Source organism: Epinephelus moara, chromosome 18, assembly GCF_006386435.1.
Source record: "Epinephelus moara isolate mb chromosome 18, YSFRI_EMoa_1.0, whole genome shotgun sequence".
Classification (NCBI taxonomy): domain Eukaryota; kingdom Metazoa; phylum Chordata; class Actinopteri; order Perciformes; family Serranidae; genus Epinephelus; species Epinephelus moara.
In genome coordinates, this window is record NC_065523.1 from 12,984,461 (window position 1) to 13,000,668 (window position 16,208).

Genomic DNA, 16,208 nt, shown 5'->3' on the forward strand with positions numbered 1-16,208 from the left:
ACTAGCTTTAACTTAGAGTGAAGCCTAGAGGCGCAGGCACCTTGTTTGCCAAGAGATCGTCCTGGAGTTTCTTCATGTTAGATAGCTCTTCAGACAGGGCGTTCTGGAGGTGGAGGAATGAGAAGTGTTGTTACTGTAAAATAACAACAGTGTATTCTTACTGAGAAATTGGACAGCAGGGCTAGTGAACTGGTCTTAAAGCGGGATTGTGTTATTTGAAGCTGCACAGTAGAACTGGGAAACACTCAGAAATCCTGTAGACTACACATAGCACAACAATATTTACTAACCTAACAAGCTGTCATTTTTTTACTCAGATTTTTTAAAAGGGGCAGAGTGGTTTAAGACTATTTTCACCCAGATTTTATGCCTCTGTGATTTAAACAGTTAAATTTCCCGGCTTCAAAAGGACACTAATCTTTTCAATTTACAGTAAACACACCCCTTTTGCGATGCAGACAGCTCCCTAACGCCACTGGTGAATATAAACAGAGGAAAAATAGGTGGAAAATGTTAATAAAGTGCTGATAATGCACTAAAGTAAGTAGGTAAAAAAAGAAAGAATAAAGAAGTTTTTGTGCTCCAACATTTAGTTTTTTAGTGCATTCAAAATGAAAGCATTATTAACAAATTGTACTTAGAGTAGCAAAAGAAAATTCCGTGTTATGCTACTATATACTGTATAATTGGATTATTATTACTAAAGCATTAATGTGTAAGTAGCCCTTTACAGTTGGTCAAAGTGGAGATAATTTCAAATATCTGACACACAGATGGGTAGTTTAATCTGTCTCGATGTGTTATATCTTATAACATGATTATATGTTTCATATGTAAAAATTTCAATTTGTTAAGTAACTACAGCTGTCAGATAAATGCACTGCAGTAAAAGTACTAATATCTCCCTCAGAAACAGGGCTGCAACTAACGGTTATTTTCACTGTTGATTAGCCTGTCAATTATTTTTCCAATAACTGATGAGTTGTTCGGTCTATAAAATGTCATAAAATGGTTAAAAAATGTCAATCAGTCTTTCATAAACCCCAAGATGACGTACTCAAACGTCTTGTTTGATCCACAACCCAAAGATATCCAGTTTACTCTCATAGAGGAGCAAAGCAGCCTGAAAATATTCACATTTAAGAAGCTGGCGTCAGAGAATATTGATTTTTTTTAGCTCTTTTAGCTTTTTAGCTCTAATCTGAAATGTAGTGTTGTAAGAGTATAATGTAGTCTGAAATAGAAATACTCAAGTCATAAAAGTACATCAGAACTATACTTTAGTGCAGTATTTTGAACAAGTGTAAAGTAAAGCTGTTGTAGGATTTACAGCTGTTTGGTTTAGGAGACAGTTTTGGAATTTGCTCAAGTTTGAACTGGTCACTTCCTGGAGGGCAGAGAGGTGCATGAACATACCTGACACCATGAGTTTATTTGGAGGAAAAGGGGCACATTTTAGGGTCTCGATTAAGGGGTTGAGAATTTGAGTTGAGTTGAGAAGTTTTTTTTTTACAAGGTTCAAATCAAAATGAATCCTTGTGGTAAATTCTGGCTTCGGTCTGAGCAGATCACCTTTTCTTCAAGAGCAGCCATCCTCTCCTTCAGATGCAGCTGCAGCCTCTCGTTGGACTCAGACAGTAGCTTGTCCACCGTGTCGGAGAGACGCTTGTTGTGTTCGTCGTTCATCCTCTCCCTCTGCCTCGCCTGAGGGGGAGAGAGCGAGGCGGGTGAGAGAGAAGTAAGAAAAAATGAGTGCGAGGGGGTGGGGGAGTTAATAACAAGCATTCTGCTTGACTGAGAGTGAGAGACAAAGATTTCTATCAGAATGTGCACGGTCAAATAGAGGGTTTAGAAAATTAGTGCGCCTTTGTGCTGCGTAAAGGCTGACAAAAGGAACGGCATGGGGGGGGGGTGGAAGAGAAAGAGAGATGGAAAAAAGCAAGCATGACTCACCCTCTGTAGCTCCTGGTTCTTCTCCTCCAGTTGCGCCTCCATCTGTCGCAGTCGCTCCTCAAAGTTACCATGGCGCTCCTCCGCCTGAATGATCGGAGAGGAAGGAAGCGGGGTTAGAGCCTGAACCGTGTTGCGACACTAATACAAATCAACACAAAAGGAAACAGCTTGTTGACCCGAGTCTACCAATTAGTTACATGCCTGTACAGATCACAGCGTAACAGGAAACTTTGTTTGCTTGTGTCTTATAGAGCATTCATCTTCTCCTCCAGAGGAAGCCATCTTGCCCGAACATGTAAGAAGTAAGTGTAGCCATTTAAGAGGTTTGGCTACCTGGAGAAGAGTGAATGCAGATTTTCTTTTGGCAAGGATGCACACTGTGTTTACAGGAATGCTAGAGGTTAACATACGAGCAATTAAATCAGTCAGTCATGAAGAATTTGTGCGGCGTACAGTTCTTGACGTGTTGATCGCCTAAGGATCAAATAGCTGAGCTAACTCCGTGCCCTGAGCTGGCTTTCATCTTCAGAATTTTTGCTTGTGAATTACTGGCACCGCTTGATAAAAATATTTGGTATTCATCTGTCATTTGACATCTCATGTTCCATCTCATTCATGCATGAATACACAAACACGCACACACAATAATTCATGCCTGCACCAGCCTGCATGCCCACACATGCCCACGCTCACTCATGCAGTTGTGTCTGTGTACATATGCATACATCATATTGCTGCTATCAGGTGAAAATGCTGTTATTCTAATGTCATCATATGGGGCAAAAAAATCCTTTGACACTTTTTAAAATGTGACTCACAGAATGACACACACACTTTGCACTCACACACACCTTGTTGAGTGCTGCCACTCTCTGTGCAAGCTGGGCCTCGATCTCAGGCAGCGTCTCGGCCCTCTGCAGAGTTTGCTGCAGCTTCTGTTTGGCATCATCCAGACGTTCCTGGAGCTGCCGGTTCTTCTCCTCGCTCTGCAAGAAAACAGGATGAGAGGGAGTGGAGGTGAAACTCAGGAGCGCGAGCGAAGATCGCCGAGGGCAGCAGACATGATTAAAGCCACTGGGGGGAAAAAAGAAAACACACTGATGGCACGCTCTTGTGTGCCAACGTGAAACGCGGCCAAGCTGCCAATCAATGGCAGAAACACGGACACACACGGGGATGAAAGAGACTTTCCCCCCACCTGTCTGTAGAGAGAGTCTTTGCTGGCCAACTCGTTCTCCAGTTTATCTTTTATGTCGTGGAGAGACGTCGCCTCCCTCTGGGCGCTCAGGTACCTGCAAAGTAGAACAAACCGGCAGACAGACGGAGCAGTGAGTGGAGAGCGCTTTGCAGGAAGGCAACGAGAGTTCACAGAGACAAAACACAAACCTGCGTTCTAATGTGGTGATTCTCTCTTCCATGTCTTCCCTTTGACAGAGTGCCTGGAGGAATATGAGAAAAATGTAAAGATTCGGATGCAGAAATAGGAAGCAAAGAAGAGCAGATAGAGAAAGTGGGATAGGGCAAATGTCAAGTTTACAAGTAGGTGTTGATCAAAGGGAATTCACTCAGCTCAAACAGCTATTAGCTGAAGAATGATAATGACTGGTTAATAGTTGTTGTTGACAGCTTTCAGAAGCACCCACTTATGCAGTTGCACAAGTCAAAGAGAGACAGAGAGGGGAGCAGGGGGGAGACGGTGGGAAGATAAAAGAGTAGCGAGTGAGGAGAAGCAGTTAGACGTGGAGAAGACATGAAGGGAGAAAGGTTTGCTGGGTAAACTGACTCGACTACCTCTCGCCTGAAAATGCCCCATACACCTTTCAATCAGCTACCAGCACAGTGACTGATTACCAATGGCACCGTCGCCATGGCTACAGGATAGAGGCTCTGGTGCGTACTGTAACAGTCACGGCTGCCAAGTAGGCAAATGGCTTTGTAACCATAGCAAAGTGTTAGATATTTCTGTGAGTATGAGCTAAATAGACTCTGTGCCACTGCGACAGACACACACCTATTGTCTGTCAGCAGCTCGGTGGCGTCTCACCTCTTTCACATCCCTCTGTAGTTTCTGGTTGGCCTCCTCCGATCGGGCCAGCTCCCTCCTGGCGGACGTCAGCTGCTCCTCGATCTCCCCGACCTGCCGGGAGGCGAGAGTGCGGGGATACAAGGCTGAGCGAACACACGTCACTTTCTGTCCGTTAGCATCTCCTGGCATGTGATATTTTGTTTGTTTTGGCGAACGCATTAGACCATAAGAGTGTCTCCGAATCGAGTACCTGTCTGCACATGAGGGCCAGTCTCTCTTTCAGCTGTCCCAGCTCTGACCTCTGTCGCTCTATCTCGCCTTCCCGCTGCCTGTCGATGTCCCCGTCATCCAAGATGGACGAAGGTCCGTTGGGAAGCCGCTGGATGAAGAGAAAAGATTCACTTTAATTAATGGTGCAGTAAGTACCATTACATTGCAAACAGTACGATCCCCCTACACATCATGTGCTGACAGTGTGGGCTTTTCAAATATATTCTTCCAGTTCTAAATGTTACATTCAAAATGTAACTCCACTTCAAATGTTGAAAATATGGACTAACCAGAAAATAAAGTTAAGGTGTAAAGTCACAAAAACACACTTTACTTTGATGGATTATGGGAAAATCATATTAGGACCAACACAAAATCCAAGATGGTGTCTAACTTCTTCGAGTGCTGCTCAATAGGAGTGAGTTGAGTGCTGCTGGCTGAGAGCCATAATGGACCAATACTGATCTAGAAATATACTGTAGACTAGAGTCAGTGGCTTCTGGCAATCAGTGGAATCTGATCAGCTGGTGATTGAGAAAGAAATTATGCAGCATTTTGGATTTTAATGTACTACGTTAAATGGAAATCACCTTCCATGGAAGCAAATTGTGTTCTTTGGTGGTCTGACTTTCTGTTCACCATTTTTGTCCTAAAAGGAATATCTCAACAAGCACTGGATGGAAAGCCATAAAATTTTGTGTGGACATTTATGGTGCCCCGAGCATGAATCCTAATAATGTTTGTGATCTCCTGACTTTTTCTTCGGGGCTACCAGCAGGTCAAAGTTTGTCTTGTCCTGTCAAATATCTCAACATCTACTCAACAGCTTGACATTCACGGCCAGACATTCATGGTTCCCAGAGGGAGAATGCTCATGACTTTAGAGATCCTCTGACCTTTCATCGTGTGCCACCATTACACTTGTGTTTGGGGAAATTGTCTCTTTTCAACCTGTGGATGGATTGACATGAAATTTGTAGGACTGCAACCTATGCTTATTTTCATTGTCAAGTCACCTGTAAAACTACTTTCATGGCGGTCGGCTGGTAACAACCAATCTCGTATTGCGGTTTAAGCTATTAAACAATTACGTTACTGAAAATATTTACGGTGAGACATAGGCAACACAATAACTTGTTTTATATTTTATCAGCACTGCTTAGTTTCACGTTTGATCTCAGTTTTTCAGGAAACAGTATGGTGCCCACTTCCTGTTCACAAATTCTCATAAGAAAATGCTAAATTAAAATCTGTAGTTCCAGCAAAAACCCACCAATTTGAGCGGAGAGATGCGCAGGGAGATCTGGGTGCTGGTAAGATGGTCCCTACAGTTTACCATAATTTATTTACACATACTACCCACATGGCTACGATTAATAGCTGGTTTAAAATCGGCAAAGTATCTCTTTAAGAGGCTTTTCAATCAGCAGAGCATACAAAACCCTCTATCCTAGACCCTGAGTTTGAAAAAAAACTCTGTAGAAAAAGCCTTTGTGTTTAGAGCTAGTTAGCAAATGTTAGCATGCTAACACGCTAAATTGAGGTGGTGAACATGGCGAACATTATACCTGCTAAATGTCAGCATGTTAGCATGCTGTACAGCCTCACAGACAGGCTTGAGTCTTGTTACTTTACACTGGTCTGACACTGACTCTTTTCTCATCATGAAGTTTATCTTTCCAGTGTTCAGTTTGAATTTTGAGGTTTCTTCTGGTAAGCAAATGTATGAGCACTCAAGGCATTAAATGTTGGTCACTCAGGGGGGTAATGTCAAACCAGTCATAGTTAAGGATTTTTCATGTTGACAAATTACAACTAACAGATATCTGCTCGACTTTGCCAGCTTCCTCATCTCTACTGGAAAAAAGTGATGGCTTGTGTGAACCATAAGCTGACTTTAATGCTTCAAGTTCTTTGTGAGTCATTTACATTGCTGAAATTGCATAAAAAATGCGTCCCATCACCTCTTTGCCGTTGTCTAGTCCTTGCTGCCGTCGCTTGATTTGTTCCCTTAAAGACAGAACCTAAAACAATACAGAGGAGGATTGTCAGGAGAGACTTCACTAAGAAATCAAAAAAATCTGTGAGAACATGCACAGAAACGTGGACTCACCTCTTGAGAGGAGGACTGCAGCTCTTCCTCCAGGGACGCCACTCGCTCCAAAGCCACCCGTAGTCTTTCCCTCACCTTCTCATCCAGAGCTTTGTGGTGCTCAAACAGAGACTTGAGTGCTTTTAAGACCTCCACCTCGCTGGAGACCCCAGCTGGGGACTGGGCCTGCCTCTTCACCACGGTCATCCTCAGGCTGCGCTCGTGACGGGACACCAGGCACTCCAGATGTTCAAGCAGCAGCTGGAAACACATGTGGCCCACATACAATAAAAACTCTCCCAGTGCACCTCCTATCTGTTATAACTGGTCTCAGATGATTAGAGTTCACGTTTCACAGTGATTTCTTCCAGAACAAATAAAAACTTGTGCCAAAAAAATTAGACCAGAACTGTAATTACCAAATAAATAAGGAAGATAATGTTAAACAGACATTCAGTGCAGATGTGTAAGTGTACTGACTCGTGTGTTGTTCCTCTCCGCTTTCAGCTCTGCTATCTCCTCCTCTCTCTCCAGCAGCTGCTCCCGGCAGAGGTTCAGCTCTTTGGTCAGCACTGCAAACTCCTGCAGGGTCACAAGAGGGAGCTGTTATTGACTCGATGCTGCTGCATGAGGTCATGATCACACACACTCATCAAACTGTATCAACAAATTATTCTGTTATGAAGCGCTCTGCTCTCTCTCCCTCTCTCCCTAATACTGTCCTGACCGCTTGAATTGGTGATGTCCTTCATTTCCCAGAATGCCGTCAGAGAGCAGGCACAAACTTGGCTTGACCGGCTGGTTTTACAGGAAGAGGGATTAGAAACAAGTTAGCAGGGGAATGAAGGTTTCCATGTTTTATGTCTTATGGCTGTGTTGTATTGTATGGGAGCCCATTTCTGCCTGTGTGACAGAAACACAATCCTGCAAGTCATTATAATGAGAAACTTGCTCGAAATAATGACCTGATATCTTAAAATAATGAGAAGCTTTCTCAACATAATGACTTAGAATATCCTTATAAAACAGGGTTTCTACCTAAACAAAAAGACTTTGTGTCTCAAAATAATGAGTTAGTACATGAAAATAATGAATTGGTATCTTGAAATAACAAGTTAGTATCTCAAGACACTAAGATATTAAGATAAGCTTTCTCAAAAATAATGACATAGTTACCTCAGAATATTGTCATGTCATCTCAAAATAATGAGAAATTGTACTAGCTCATTATTTTCAGGAGGATTCTCATTATTTTGAGACACTAAGTCATTATTTTAAGTAAGTCAATATTTTAAGATATGTTAGTTATTATTTTTGAGACAAGTAAGCCATTATTTTGAGATATGTTAGTCATTATTTTGAGATAAGTACGTTATTATTTTGAGATAAGTAAGCTATTATTTTGAGATAAGTAAGTCATTATTTTGAGATAAGTAAGTTATTATTTTGAGATAAGTAAGTCATTATTTTGAGATAAGTTAGTCATTATTTTGAGATAAGTAAGTTATTATTTTGAGATAAGTAAGTTATTATTTTGAGATAAGCAAGTTATTATTTTGAGATACGTTAGTCATTATTTTGAGATAAGTTAGTCATTATTTTGAGAGAAGTAAGTCATTATTTTGAGAGAAGTTATTATTTTGAGATAAGCAAGTTATTTTGAGATACGTTAGTCATTTTGAGGTAAGTTAGTCATTTTTAGAGAAGTAAGTCATTATTTTGAGATAAGTAGGTTATTATTTTCAGATAAGTAAGTTATTATTTTGAGATAAGTAAGCCATTATTTTGAGATAAGTAAGTCATTATTTTGAGATAAGTAAGTTATTATTTTGAGATAGGTTAGTCCTTTTTTTAGATAAGTCATTATTTTAAGATAAGTTAGTCATTACTTTGAGATAAGTGATTCTTTTTTGAGATAAGTTAGTCATCATTTTAAGACACTTAGTCATTCAAAAAAGTTCCTCATTAGGACCTACAGGGTCTTTTTTTTTCTTTTCATCACACTGGTGGAAATGGGCTGCCATACACTGGATTTCCACCGTGAGGCAAATATTTTTATTTCCTCTGTTGCTTCATTAATGGTGATAAGCTCCAGTCCCCCCACAACCCTTAACAGGATAAGCTGTTACAGTAAAGAATGAATGAATGAATGCTTCTTTTATGAATTTCTCCATTGTATAAATCAGTGGAATGTTGAGTCAGCAGGTCTAAAACCAACAAATGATGATCAGTTTAAAAAAAAAACAATCTTTGCCAAACTCCATGGTCTCAGCATGAGGTGACCTCCCCTGACTTTGGCCACTTTACCCAAAGAATGACAAACTTACACTAATAAACAAAGACTGCAGAATGTAACGTTTACTGCCAATATTCCCCCTTAACCCACACAGCACAATTATCTACAGTGAACATGTCTTGATTTCATTAGCAAACATACACAGTCAACCTCACAGACTTTCACTGCGATGAAAAAACAAGCACAGACATGCAGTGAGGAAATCCCTCCACACAGCAACATACTGTATAATCTTTGCCATATCTACCACAGCGCTCACGGTTAATGGCCACCGGGACTCTTAAACCAGGCCTCAATATAAAATCTAACAACCATGTTTATTGCACGTGCTGCACCTGAAATTGGTTTAATTGCTCAATAACCATGACTGGCTGTGCGTTTGGCTGTCATTAAAACAAACGCCTGGAGGTTAAACAAGCATGAGAGGAGCTGGAGTGAGGCCAGCGTACTGTAATGTCTTATATTTCCAACTGACAGCAGTCCAGTTGAATTGTTGTGATTTTGTGTAATTGAATCCAATTATGTATAATGTGAGGTTAGCTACATGATAGTTATGATTAAAATCTGTTGCCTTTGGTCAAACTTAATGTGTCTATGGCAACAAATCAACACAGAGAGTGACATCATGAAATACTAACTTTCAGCAGAGATGATTTTTTTTTTTCTCCAATCACAGCCCTCCACTGAACACATGATCTTTTGCACAACCACTCATCCGTGCACTGATTGTCCTCTCTGCTCGTGCATGACGGTGGCGTGATATGCACATGACACAGAGCACACGACCACGTGTGCGCCGAATCTTGTGTGTTTTTCAAAAACTGCTTATGCAAAACAAGTCATTAAAGGGCACTGATGGATGCGCCGTGCCGCTGTGTTCTTTGCTCTGTGTTACCACTCATCAGTTTACCCACACGGCAGCAAACAGCCGCCTTACCTCGACACCCTCTGCCAGCCAAAATGCATTTACAAAAAAAAGAAAAGTACAGCATGTACAGTCTCTAACAAGCCTCTACATCTCATGTGCTCACTGGGCTGAATTATGGGAGGATGAAGAAGGACATGAAAGGAAAGAAGCTTATTTGAAAAGATGGAAGTAGGGAGGATCAAGGAGGAAATTGCTGTGTGCAGATGGCATGTTCTGGGCCCAAAGGATATCATAATTCTGGGATTAATTCATGTAAAAGATGGAGTGAGATGGACCACCGGTACCACACACTTTCTAGATTCCTCTCTTTCGATCGCTGTCATTTTGGTCGATGCAAATCATTCTACGCTAGCATTCAGCTTTTTCCTACTCTCTCTGCCACTCTCCCTCTTCATCCATTTCAATCTCCCCCTGTCATGATACACCACATCTAAAACAGACTCTAGAAGCCACCTTATTAGTATGCAGCAATATGCAAATAGGCTTGATTTGTTAGTCTCTCTGTGTTTCATATCACCAGGTTTTTCTCCGTGTGTGTGTGTGTGTATGTGTGTGTGTGTGCCATGCTGTCACTCTCTCCATCCCTCTCTCCTATTTTTCTCTCTTGGCAACGTCTAACACACACAGACGAACTCAGTGAACTCATCTACTGTAGCATGTATCACAGCTCCGTGTGTTCCTCTGTGCCCGTGTGTGTGTTTCTGCAGATGTGTGCACCATATTGATCTCCTCTCAGTGAGGTAATATTGCCCTTTAATGTCCAGTCACTGTGTGTTAGAACGTGCGGCGCTGCTACATCTGTTATTTCATTTTGATTTTTTTTTTCCAGGCGTAGCGACAGAGAAAAATAGTGCACTAACAATGAGGGAGGCATCATCGGCGCCCGAGGCATCCAACAATGACTCCCGCCTGAAAATAGAGACGGAGCCCTTGTATGTTGAGTGGAATTACAAAATGATTAGCTCTCGGGCACTGGGATGTGGGATAATATAATAATTGGCTCCTGGACTCCAGGGGCAAATGCAACATTTTGCCATCGTCTCCAGGTTGTAGCTCAGCCCCACCTTGTGCTTCTTGTGTATTACCATCACACAGGTAAACAATTTTAGAAAAAAAAAATCCCTAACAATTTTCGAAAACCTAGAAGGCAGGTCACCAACACTAGCCGCTGCTCTGGAAGTATTTCTAGAATCCTCAAAGACTGAAAAATAGCAGCACAATAACAAAGAGTTTCAGCTTGTTTCTGAATACAGTGACTGTATTTCCTATTCCAATCAGATGAAATGACACATCTTTAACCAAAATTTAAAGTTCTATTATCTGTTATAGCTCTGTACTGATGTAACTTTCCAATGATTTTTATTTTTTCACACAAAATAACACAGTACTTTGCTTGTCTTTTACAAAAAAGCAAGGGTATACGTCATTTCCAGCTACCTGCATGGCACATACAGTCACAATTTAATGTTGGTGGGGGTTTTTTGTTGCAAAAATTGTTCGTACAGATTGTTCTGGGTTTGTCAAAGATCACAGGCTTTATACTTTTGGAAAAATCAGGTGATGAGCAATGTGACTTGAATGTAACAGTGATACAAAGGGGTACAAGGCGGGGCTACACTTAGCTTTTGTTTAAGTGGAAATACAATTTTTTGCTTTAACTTGTCATTATAAAGTAAGTGTTGATTGCACAATGTAACAGCTATACAGTGACACAACTGTCATTTAGATTGGTTCCCTATAAGCCTGGCTTTCACCGTGCAGTTCTGTCTGCCACTGGGTACGATCTCCTGGGAAAATGAAGGCTCTATATACGGCACAAAGGAAGTGCATTAACCACTGTGCAACCCAGTAGCTCTTACCAGTTATCAAAGAGCATCATTGTAGGCTGGTGTTAGAAAGCCTACATCATTGTGTGATAAGTTTGCCTGTCAAGTGCATTACAGGTTTGTATGCTTCGTTCTAGTGGTATTTTACTCTGTCTCACTTAAGTGACACTATCTGAGCTGCCATGTTAACAAGCTGGCAACATGAGGTTTAGTTTCAGTTTCTCTTGTTGATATTAAGACAAGGGTGTGTTTCTGTCATTAACCTCTACTGCCTTTGTTTACTGCTGTTTGTAAATGTTAAAGGTGATATAGTTTCACTGTATATTACAGTAGAAACCGAAAACTACTTGCAACTAGTCATGGTTGCTGAATGATAATCCAGCATCATTAAAGGAATACTTTGCTGATTTTCAACCAGCTCTGTGTCATAATAATGTGGGTAGTATGTGTCGATGAACTGTTAAAATTCCCTCCTTCTTGTCAGTGCCCAGATCTTCCTGCTCATTAGACAGTAAAAATCCGCCGGATGATGATGTTCGCTGGCTCTAGGTCTGTCGTTCAAACTACAGATTGTACTTCCTCATATCTGAATGCCCACGACCATGACACAAAGAGTATAGAAGTGGATCGAGAGAGAAAGCTACCTCTCACTCTAAAACACAGACCAAACTATAAACTAAAAACTAAAACTAAAACATATTTTTAGTTTACGGTTTAGCTGTTATTCGAGATCAGTTATTACCTACTGACCGCCATATTGTTTTTCCGACGAGCAACCTGCACCAGCGGGACCTTTTTTTGGCCCAGTGCGGCGCAAGGCATTCTGGGAGTTGTAGGTCTTTTACCTCTTGCGTGAAAGCGAGTACCACAGTATCTTCATCTTTCTACTGCACAGACAACCCAGTTTTGAGAAAATAAAAACATCTTTCCAGCAATCAAATACTCCTTTAAGTTAAGAATTTTACTACAGTCAAGTACAATTTTAAGGTATTGGTTGTATTTCTTTAAATCTGTTATTCCCCATGCACTGAGCTCATTAAGTACCCACTGTTATAATATCGCAGCCATGTTTTACCCTGAAGACTTTACAATGCAGCCTTATCTTAGCTTCACATTTGTGACATCGTCTAAAGGGTTTTAATGGGAGAAAAGAAAGATGATGTTGATGTTGGAGATACGATGGTTTCCATCTGTGTTGCTGTACTTTAAACTCCCCAGCAGAACAATAAAGGAGTCAGACTCAGCGCCACCTGGACCGGCTACAACATTAAAACCCTGCTAACAGGTTAATGCATCAATAATTCAACACTGTGAAAGGAACCATTTTCACTAGGAGTACTTTTGATACAGTACAAGATCCGACCGATAATACGTGTTTACTTAGGCTGATGTCAGATTTTGAACGTAGGATTTCTACTTTTAGTGGAGTTTTTTTTGCTTTTGATGCTTTTTTATACAGTAAGAAAATGATTTTAGTACTTTTCCAACACTGCTGCCTGCAAGGATGAATGTTGAAGTTAATCCTGCATTCTGGTGTTATATTCTGCATATGTTTATTAGATCTTCATTTAGAATTTTTAAGGGTTAAGTTTTTGAGCTGCCTGTTTCTCCCTGTTTTCAAAACAGACTCATGCACATCCCCAACGATATCTGAATCTAGTAGCTGAGAGTACTAGGAGCATTAAAGGAACAGTTCACCACAACCACACACCCACGTGCCAGCATGGAGAACCAAAAAACAAACAGCAGATTCTTACCAATACTTCCATCTGTTCAATCTCAACCTTCACCCAAACTATTAAAGCTTAAGCTCGTAGCTAACAGTGTTTTTTCCTGCTCTAATGAAAGCATAAAACACAGAGCCTTTTTTAAAACAGCCTCTTAACACTGTTTAGTTTAGTGAATAGATTGTTGAAATACGGGTCCTGGCATCATCTCCTATGTTCTCCTCAGTGATCATACTTCAGTCATGCGTGCAGTGCAGTGTATCCTCGCATGCTACTGCAGGATGTGCATGTGTCTGTCCACGGCACTGTGAATAACTACGTGAGAGATAATGGCGTAAATGATGTACTTTTGAATCCACCTTACGTTACACTCTGATACAAATGGGTCTTCATTTTGGGGTGAACTGTTTACGCAAAGTAAAATCTCAAATGTGGGCTGTGCATGCACTTGTCTTTACCTTACACAATGCAATGCCATTAGAGATATGACTGATCTTGTCCTTTCAAGCCAGTTGCACAGATCATTTTTTGATGAGACCTTCCTTCATTCACACTTTCAGTCTGACCTTGACAAGGCAAAACACAAATATGGCCTATTACAATGTAGGTATAATCGTATCTATGAAAATAACGATACCCTCTTACAGACAATGGGCCCCTGGGCACAGATATGCAAAGGGCCCCACCACCTCTCCCACACTGGAGCAAGACACACACACTTTGTGATCATTTTGTGTCTCTTTGAGGTTATTTTATGTCTTTTTTGTTGTTGTTTTATGTCTCTTTGTGGTCATTTTGAGTCTCTTCCTGATTGGTATTTGAAGTAAAGGCCAGGAGGCCCCTGACACATGGGCCCCTGGGACTGTGCCTGGTAGTGTGTGCTACGGCGCAGTACTGAAACAGCATTATGTGATATTAAAACTAGGTGTATCAGTTGCTCCCACCTCCTCCTGACCCCCTAAGTCATCGTACCTGTGGCAGGGCGATGGACAACTGCCTCTGGAGTGACTCCTTCTCGTGGCCCAGCTCCCTCAGGCGTAGGTGCGCCGTCCCCAGGCTGTCCTGGGTCTCCCTCAGGCTCTCCAGCAGCCTCTCCCTCTCCGTCAGCATGTTCACCATCAGCGACTCCAGGTTGCCAGTGCTGCCCCCTTCGTCGCTGCCGCTGCCACCGCCGCTGCCACCACCACCACCACCACCACTGCGGGGATCCCTGCCGCCGTAGCCCCCCATGCCTCCCATCCCTCCGCCCATCCCTCCTCCGCCCCCCGCCGGGGAAGACGAGCCGCCTCCTCCGCCGCCGCGCCCGTCCTCCGAGATGGTGGGCATCACCTCGCACATCATCTTGAGGCCTGGGTGTGAGAGGTGTTGTCTGAGAAGCTGTCTAGGACACTTGCCTGGTGGACCACTGACTCGTCATCAACTGGCCAACAGTAACTTCGTCGGTTAGGGGGGGTCGTTCCTCTCAAGCTGATTGGGTGGCAGGCAAGAGACAAGTGCTGGGGGGGAGACGAGCTCTGTGAGTGTGTGAGTGTGTGAGTGTGTGAGTGTGTGAGGGAGAGAAAAGTGTGGGGAAGAGGAGGTCAGATAAGTTCCAGTGTTCTGGGGAAACAGTGTGGGGTGACAGGGGCTGGTGGAGGGACAGGGTGGGGTGGGGGTGCAGGGGTAAGAGGGAGAAGTGCAGGTTTGGTGGATGACCTCTGACCCCTGGCCCAGGCTTCACTGAGATGAGAGACGAACCTGGAGAGAAGAAGAAGAAAGGGAGAGGACATTTTAGTTTGAATAATGTGACGGAACAAAATGATGTGGAGCACAGGATGTTGTAATAAAGCCTGTGCTGCCCACCAGGTTGTGATCCCTCATACCATCACACGTGAGCCACCCTGACACACACACACACACACAAACACACATATACACACTACATGCACCTCTCCCAGGCGTTCCTCCAAACCTCAAAGACAGAAAAACCATTGCTGTTGCAGCAGAGCTCTCTCTTCCACTGACTGCCATCGCGATACCCAACGTCTGGAGTAATTCATCCATCAGTGCATGTCTCAGCTTTATGTATCCGAGCGTCCATAGTCATCATGATGGTGAAAATGAATGCGCATGATGTACGGAAATGAGTCGTGAATGGTGGCTTTACCTCAGCAGCCTACAAAAACGCCGTCACGCAAACACAGAACAATTATCAGGCCTGTAGGTAGCAGATAGATGCGGCGCTGTTTCATACATTCATGTGTGAGGAGAGAAAAAAGGGTGTCATCATGAATTGTAATTACGGGCTGTATCCAGGAGGAAATGGGCTTCTCTCTACGGCTCCGGAACCCATCTGTAAAAAAATATTGTAGGGGAATCAGGAGGCTTATTATCTTCAGGGTGTCAGGACGGGAGATGGATTGCTGTCTAACAAAATAAATGGTCTAAATATGTAATAAACAGCCTATTTCTATGCATGTAGGGCTGAGCAGTGTAGCCTCACACCGCTATCACATCACGGTAGGAGGTGCCAATCACGCTGGAAATGATGTAGGCCTAATTAACACATTTAATCACAAGATATCACGCAATTGGATTATTTTTAGGGATATAATGGAGCCAGATGTCGGAACACGGTGCGCCGCTTTGGCTTTATTCCGACTGCAAGGCGTCTATTTCCTATCAACACCCCACTGCCTCCCCTCCTCCTCCTCCCCACACCACCCCCACCCATAAAAACAGCTGGACGGTCTAACGCACGCCTAGATCTGTGTACCGAGCATCACGGTGGCTCCCAGCCGCCGCCGCACGGTCAGTGTGTCTTACCCTCTCCATGATGGACAGAGAAAGGAAGTAAAGGCGCATCGCTGGCCGGTTCACTCCATCGGAGCACCTGAGACACGGAGGCTGCAGCTTATCCCCGTTACAGCCCGGTTACCAGCCTGCCCCATCCCCTCCCTCTCTCTCTCTGCTGTGGGAGCGACGGTGCTGCTCAGCCGCTGCGTCAAGCTGCACGCAGGAAACACGGGCAACATCCGGTCAAGACTTTCACAATAAAAGATGCAAGTCTGCAAATGCATGCAAACAGCTGGTCAGATCCAGTACATCGAT

General features: G+C 42.9%; 1 protein-coding gene across 5 annotated transcripts in view; it reads right to left on the reverse strand.

Moving 5' to 3' along the window:
* The window catches only part of ppfia3 (PTPRF interacting protein alpha 3), a 36,902-nt gene extending 20,842 nt beyond the window's left edge, over positions 1–16,060 (reverse strand). For all 5 annotated transcript variants that reach the window (XM_050070019.1, XM_050070018.1, XM_050070017.1 and 2 more), the window contains exons 1-13: positions 15,924–16,060; positions 14,091–14,855; positions 6,822–6,923; positions 6,363–6,602; positions 6,214–6,273; positions 4,230–4,358; positions 3,998–4,090; positions 3,340–3,392; positions 3,152–3,245; positions 2,805–2,939; positions 1,954–2,037; positions 1,573–1,704; positions 41–103 (exon numbers count right to left, since the gene is read on the reverse strand). In XM_050070019.1, coding sequence (XP_049925976.1) covers positions 41–103; positions 1,573–1,704; positions 1,954–2,037; positions 2,805–2,939; positions 3,152–3,245; positions 3,340–3,392; positions 3,998–4,090; positions 4,230–4,358; positions 6,214–6,273; positions 6,363–6,602; positions 6,822–6,923; positions 14,091–14,459 — 1,554 coding nt within the window. In that variant the 5' untranslated portion in view covers positions 14,460–14,855; positions 15,924–16,060. The remainder of the gene's footprint in view (positions 1–40; positions 104–1,572; positions 1,705–1,953; positions 2,038–2,804; positions 2,940–3,151; positions 3,246–3,339; positions 3,393–3,997; positions 4,091–4,229; positions 4,359–6,213; positions 6,274–6,362; positions 6,603–6,821; positions 6,924–14,090; positions 14,856–15,923) is intronic.
* Between the last annotated feature and the right edge of the window lie 148 nt (positions 16,061–16,208).